The 6873-nt window shown below is 63.1% G+C and overlaps 2 protein-coding genes across 2 annotated transcripts; both read left to right on the top strand.

The window, feature by feature from the left end:
- The first annotated feature begins 431 nt into the window (after window positions 1-431).
- Window positions 432-1315, top strand: LOC121345725 (serine/threonine-protein kinase pim-1-like). Its single transcript, XM_041422861.1, has 4 exons — window positions 432-463; window positions 531-660; window positions 753-803; window positions 1115-1315. The coding sequence occupies exons 1-4, from the start codon at window positions 432-434 to the stop codon at window positions 1313-1315; spliced, it is 414 nt and encodes a 137-aa protein (XP_041278795.1).
- Window positions 1316-1504: 189 nt separating this feature from the next.
- On the top strand, window positions 1505-2974 carry LOC121345724 (serine/threonine-protein kinase pim-1-like). The gene is made up of 4 exons (XM_041422860.1): window positions 1505-1960; window positions 2053-2103; window positions 2415-2781; window positions 2901-2974. Exons 1-4 carry the CDS (start codon window positions 1505-1507, stop codon window positions 2972-2974), a joined length of 948 nt encoding a protein of 315 aa, XP_041278794.1.
- The last annotated feature ends 3899 nt before the right edge of the window (window positions 2975-6873 follow it).

Genomic DNA, 6873 nt, shown 5'->3' with positions numbered 1-6873 from the left:
GAGCACAATAAGCACTCTTTGGGAAAACCTGATTTATTTAGAAGAGAGGTGTTCCAGAAGTCAGTGAGCTGCTAACAAAAAACTACTCTAGCCGTGGACACCTATTTCAGGAGAGCTCCCCAGAGACAGAGAAACTTCAACGCCCTTTGTCTCTGGAGGATCTTCTCAGGCGAAGAATAGAGGTTGTGTGAAGTTGGTATCACTTCAACGTCCTAAAGAGCTGGGGGCTTGACACTGGTGGAACCACCAAAATTCCCGATGTCCTGCCACTAGCTCCAGGGTATAATTGACCCTACCAGGCTGAGCTACAGTCTTAAGTCCATGCATCCAGGCTTTTTCTGAAAATATCCAACTTCAGAGATGAGTCTGTTCGGCTGATCCCTGAGGTGAGGAAGGGACATGATGGCACAAAGCAGCTGACCACAGGCGTGATGGCCGCTGCCCGGCGCGCAGCAGGAAGCAGGTGAGAGCGCCGTGCCCGCGGCGGCCCGGCCCGCTTCACCCGCGGGCACTGGGGGCCCTGGGCGCAGGGCTGATGGCTCGCTCTTGGCCGCAGGGCAAAAGAAGGAGCTGCAGGAGCTGTACCAGCTGGGCCCGCAGTTGGGCAGCGGTGGCTTTGGCACCGTTTTCTCGGGGACCCGCCTCTCGGACGGCCGCCCGGTAAGTGGCCGGCACGGCCGGGCGTGGCCGGAGGGTCGGGGCCGGGGCCGGGCAGGGCTTGAGCTCAGCCCCCCTGTGTCCATGGCTTGCAGGTGGCCATCAAGCGCGTGGCCCGGGAGAGCGTCCTGCAGTGGGTTGAGTGGGTGAGTGAGCGGGGCCAGCGGGCTGGAGCGGGCCGGCGTGGGCAGGGATAAGCCCGGGGCCCCGGGGGCAGGGGGTGGCGGGGGCTGAGCGGGCATGGGCTCGGCGTGCGAGGCGGAACACGGCGGGCCCGGGGACGCCGAACACCGGGGCTGGGTCCAGGCAGGGGAGCAGCTGCCCGGCATGCCCTGGGCGGGAGGGATCCCGAGCAGCAGGGAGGCTGCCCAAGGGGGCACTGGGACATGCTGGGCAGGGGGCAGCGGAGGCACAGGGCGGCACCAGGCCTGCTGGAGGCATTGTCTCGTTCCCCCAGCCCGACGGCATCCGTGTTCCCATGGAGATTGCCCTGATGGAGAAGGTGGGCTCTGGCTGCCACAGCATCATCCAGCTCCTGGACTGGTTCGAGCTGCCTGACAGCTTCGTGCTGGTGCTGGAGCGCCCGGAGCGATCTCAGGATCTCCTGGAGTTCCTGCTGGAGCAGGAGGTCCTGAGCGAGGAGACAGCCACCGACTAGCAGGAAGGCCCCAGTAGAAGGTGAGATCTTCTGAGGAGCCGTCTGCGGCTCCCACGGGGCTCGTGAGGGGCATTCCCAGGCCAGGCCAGGCCAGGCCAGGCCAGGCCAGGCCAGGCCAGGCCAGGCCAGGCCAGGCCAGGCCAGGGCCTCTGAGAGCAGCCTAATCCCTGGCTGTTCTCAGTGCCTCTGATGGCACGGCTTCAAAAAACCCCTGTGTGGTTTGCAGCTGCTCCTGGGACCCCCCTGTGCCACACCTCGGGCTGCAGCCCCGGCCTTGCACCAGAGCAGGGTCCAGCGCAGGAGGCCGGGGACAGCGACGGTGCCGTCGTGCCCCGCTGCAGCAGAACTCCTGCAGCCGCCTGTGCGCGCTGCCCTGGCCCCGCCGTGCCGCTCGCCAGCTCGACGGCTGCAAGGCGGTGGCCGCTGCCCGGCGCGCAGCAGGAAGCAGGTGAGAGCGCCGTGCCCGCGGCGGCCCGGCCCGCTTCACCCGCGGGCACTGGGGGCCCTGGGCGCAGGGCTGATGGCTCGCTCTTGGCCGCAGGGCAAAAGAAGGAGCTGCAGGAGCTGTACCAGCTGGGCCCGCAGTTGGGCAGCGGTGGCTTTGGCACCGTTTTCTCGGGGACCCGCCTCTCGGACGGCCGCCCGGTAAGTGGCCGGCACGGCCGGGCGTGGCCGGAGGGTCGGGGCCGGGGCCGGGCAGGGCTTGAGCTCAGCCCCCCTGTGTCCATGGCTTGCAGGTGGCCACCAAGCGCCTGGCCCGGGAGAGCGTCCTGCAGTGGGTTGAGTGGGTGAGTGAGCGGGGCCAGCGGGCTGGAGCGGGCCGGCGTGGGCAGGGATAAGCCCGGGGCCCCGGGGGCAGGGGGTGGCGGGGGCTGAGCGGGCATGGGCTCGGCGTGCGAGGCGGAACACGGCGGGCCCGGGGACGCCGAACACCGGGGCTGGGTCCAGGCAGGGGAGCAGCTGCCCGGCATGCCCTGGGCGGGAGGGATCCCGAGCAGCAGGGAGGCTGCCCAAGGGGGCACTGGGACATGCTGGGCAGGGGGCAGCGGAGGCACAGGGCGGCACCAGGCCTGCTGGAGGCATTGTCTCGTTCCCCCAGCCCGACGGCATCCGTGTTCCCATGGAGATTGCCCTGATGGAGAAGGTGGGCTCTGGCTGCCACAGCATCATCCAGCTCCTGGACTGGTTCGAGCTGCCTGACAGCTTCGTGCTGGTGCTGGAGCGCCCGGAGCGATCTCAGGATCTCCTGGAGTTCCTGCTGGAGCAGGAGGTCCTGAGCGAGGAGGCGGCACGCTGGCTTTTCCGGCAGGTGCTGGAGGCCGTGTGGCACTGCACGGCCTGCGGCGTCCTGCACCGGGACATCAAGCCGGAGAACCTCCTCGTGGACCCGGAGAGTGGCGACCTGAAGCTCATCGACTTCGGTTGCGGCACCTTCCTCCAAGAGCAGGCCTACACGCAATATGCCGGTGAGCCCACGGCCCGGGCCCTGCTCCCGGTGCCAGGCCCTGCACTGTGCCATTCCCTCCTGGGCTGTGGGGTGCGGCATTCAGCCGGCTGCCGGCTGCCCTGTGCCACCCTGGGGCAGATGCTGTGCCCCAGGAGCCGGCTGCCGGCTCTGCCGGCAGAGGGGGGCTGCAAAAGCCAGGCCCCGGCCCCTAGGCATGGCAGGCCTTCGAGGGCTTGGGCTGCTCTTCTGGCCTTCTGTGCCTTGCCGAGCGGTTTCCTGGCTTCGGCCAACTGTCTGGGGCCTACTCCTTTCAGGGAATTGTGAGGAGAGAGAAGGTCCCCTCTGAGCCTCCTTTTCTCCAGGATGAGAGACGCTGTGCTTGGAATGACCATCTTTCTTTGCATTTACAGAACCTGACACGCACACTGAGTGCTTCTGGTGAGGAGGGAGGTGTGTGGGGGGTGTGCAGCCAATAAATAAATAACGATGGTTGATGATGGTTTTGTTAGTCAACAGTGTAAAGGCCATTGCCATGGGCCTCACGGACCTCACAGGCACAGCAGCCACAGTGCCCATGCAGATAAAGGTCTCCCAGGCTCTCTGTGGGTGTCTGACATGCAGCTCTGCCCTCCGTGGCTCTGCGGCCCACCGGGGCCAGCAGGACCCCGATGCCCAAAGCCGTGCAAAGCATCCTCTCAGCACAGGCTGAGCCACTCAGGGTGGCAGAATCCTGTGGCACTTCAGCTCTCTGCTTTTAGCTGATCCCAGTGTCCTTGTGCCACAGACTTTGGCTCTGCCAAGTACCACTGGCTTCTCTGGGCGCTGAAGGGGGTCCAGCAGGGGAGGCACAGTGCCGTGAGGGACAGTGACCTTGCATTTGGGATTGCTGGGGACAACTTGGACCAGAACAATACCCATGAGATGTGGTGGTGGATGGGATTCATGCCAGTATGTCCCAGCAGGATCCCCCTAAATCATCTCCCCAAGGTGCTGAAAGCCCAAGGAGGTGCGTGCTGCCTCAGTGTTCTCCAGCTGTATCTGACTTGACAGCAAGGGCTTGGAACTGTCCAGGAAACGCCACCCTTCCAATCTAATCCTGACAGCAGGAAAAATGGTGGGATGGTCATGGTTGGCAGGACTGGGAAGTGATGGAAGGACACACCAATGTCAGCCATGGGCAGCATGGGATAGCCGAGGGAAATTCCTGTCTACCTGATTGATTATCCCCCTGCCATGAGGTCACCTGGCTCGTGGGCGATGGGAAGGCAATGCAGGTTTTATTTGAGGATTTTAAGGGGAGTTTTGATTGTGTCCATCCGAGAATCCTTCTGGATTCTCTCTCCATCAGGTGCGAGATGAGCAGGGACAGGCCGTGCTGGGTGTAGAACTGACTGATGGACTGGTTTTCAATGGGATAGGATCCGTTTTCTTCCCAGAGAGTGGCACACGGCTGGGTTTGGATTGAGGCTGGGACTGTACTGGATAGCACACAGATGCTTTAGCTGCTGCTGAGCAGGGCTTGCCCTGTTCGGGGACTTGTCAGCGTCCCATTGGACATGACCTGTCCCTTGCAGTGCCAGCAAGGAGGTGACACCATCACCGTTGCCCTCCTCATGCCTGTGTGCTGCTTAGACAAGCGTCTTCCATCCACCATGTGCTCCAGAGGGCTCTCAAGTGCCCACAGGGAGCCCATTTTTCCCTCCCGTGGCACTGGGGAGCGCTGGGGTGGGGCTGGCAGGGCTGTGATGTCACACGCCTGTCATGCCACAGCACTGTGACATCATCATGCCTACTTAAGCCGGGCCAGCCCCTGCGGCTGCCAGTGCAGTCGCGATGGGACGTGCCGGAGCCATGTGTGACGGTGACGTGCTCGTGACTGTGCTTGTCCTGCTGCTGGCCGCCGCGGCTGTCTGCTGGGCCATCGGCCACTGGCAGCCACGGAGGCGGCAGACAAGGACGGCCAAGAGGCGCAAGCGCCCCGGAGTCCGGCCCAGAGGCAGGACCTGGAGGAAGCCAGGAGCCCCTGCGGCTCCCAGGCCCCGCAGGCCTCGGGCGACCCCTCGCAAGCGGCCAGGTGCTCCCGCCAGCCCCCTGGGCAGCTCCTGCAGCTGCGGCCCCTGCGTGGCAGTGGCCCGAGAGCTGCAGGAACTGATGAGCTTGCTCTGGGCTCGCAATGGGACATCTGTGCCGCTCTACTCTGGGATGTGGCAGGCCTTGTGGGAAGAACTGCAGGAGCTGGTGAAGCGAGGCCACCTGCCCTGCTGTGGCTCGCCCAGCTCCTCCAGGAGCCCCCATCCCATGGAGAGGCAGCTCCCAGGAAGAGTGTCCACCCCTGGGAGAGCCTCAAGCCTTGCAAGGATGGCACACCAGCAGACACCCGCCATCCATGCAAGAAGCTCCGGCTGTCAGAGAACGTCCATCCTGCCAGGAGCCTCAGCTATCTCTGACAGCCTCCATCCCTCGGAGAGGCTCAGTGAGACCTGTCAGCCTGCAGAAGCTGCAGAGCCTGTGGACAGGTCTCCCAGCTCCCTTGGACCCATGGACTTGAACAAGAGGGGCGCAACCCTGAGCGTTGACGTGGCCAGGGAAAGCCCGCAAGTCCAAGTGGGAGCCCAGCCCGATGCAGGGGAGCCATCTCAGGAGCAGGTGGCGGAGCAGCAAGTGTCCTGCAGCTGGCACTTGCCGGCCCACAGCTCCCAGGACGCTGTGCCGGCTGTGCCAGTGGGCAACAGCCCGTGCCTGGTGGAGGAGATGATCCTCGGCACACCCGGAGACCTCCACATGCAGGAAGCTGCTCCGAGACAGCCACCGACTAGCAGGAAGGCCCCAGTAGAAGGTGAGATCTTCTGAGGAGCCGTCTGCGGCTCCCACGGGGCTCGTGAGGGGCATTCCCAGGCCAGGCCAGGCCAGGCCAGGGCCTCTGAGAGCAGCCTAATCCCTGGCTGTTCTCAGTGCCTCTGATGGCACGGCTTCAAAAAACCCCTGTGTGGTTTGCAGCTGCTCCTGGGACCCCCCTGTGCCACACCTCGGGCTGCAGCCCCGGCCTTGCACCAGAGCAGGGTCCAGCGCAGGAGGCCGGGGACAGCGACGGTGCCGTCGTGCCCCGCTGCAGCAGAACTCCTGCAGCCGCCTGTGCGCGCTGCCCTGGCCCCGCCGTGCCGCTCGCCAGCTCGACGGCTGCAAGGCGGTGGCCAAAAGGGGTAATCAGAGTGTTCCCTCCAGCCCTTGTCAAGGCTTTGATGCCTCTCCTCCATGTAGTGAGGTTTTTCTGTCAGTATGCAGACCTAGGAAGCCCTTAGGGCAGGGCTGCCTGCTCCCTCCAGGCACCATTGCCAGGAAGACTTGCTGTTCCCTGAGCATGGAGATGGCCAGGAAACGCCTGAAAGCAAAGTGAACCTAGCCCTTGGGAGTACAGCAATCCTAGAAGAATATGTCCATGGAAGAAATATCCTTTTGCTGCCAATTTCCAGTCAATGGCTCTGAGGAAAATTCTGCTGTGCCATAGGAGTAGGGCCTTGGTGTTGTGCTGGATTAGATCCTTCAGCCGCAAAGGCATGTGCTCCCATGTCCAGCTCATGCTCTTGAGCAGGCAAGGGAGGAGCAGGACAAGAGGAAGATCTCCACAATTGGGTTACTCATTATGAGATTCTCCACCACTCCCAGTGCCTTCCTGAGAGCTGCTGGACTAGAGATGGAGGAAGCCCTTTGGACAGGACTGCCTGCTCCTTCAGAGCCACGGCTGTCTGCAGAAGTTGCTCATTCCTGAGGATGCAGATGGCCAGGATGCCTGGAAGTAAAAAGGGGAGCCCAGCCCTCTCCAAGATGCTCCCAGGTGCAAATGTTCCAGCAGCAAGTGTCCTGGAGCTGCCAACTCCCTATCCATGGATCCCAGGATGCTGTGGCCAAAATTAAGGACAAATGGAGGGGATAGAGATCCCCAAACCACCTGAAAGGGGAGAGTGTACAAAGGCTCCCTGGTCTCCCATAGGGCAGTTGAGAATGGAGACCACCCAGATGCCCCTAGGGAAGAGGAGAATGGAGACACACCCCCCCCACCCCCTTCAGAAGGGAGAAGCAGAGAGAGAGTTTATATTTTTCCTTTTTAATTAGT

Source organism: Onychostruthus taczanowskii, unplaced genomic scaffold, assembly GCF_017590055.1.
Source record: "Onychostruthus taczanowskii isolate IOZ18803 unplaced genomic scaffold, ASM1759005v1 scaffold75, whole genome shotgun sequence".
Lineage (NCBI taxonomy): Eukaryota > Metazoa > Chordata > Aves > Passeriformes > Passeridae > Onychostruthus > Onychostruthus taczanowskii.
The sequence above is the reverse complement of the archived record's forward strand: the minus strand, read 5'-3'. Positions and strand labels throughout refer to the sequence as shown.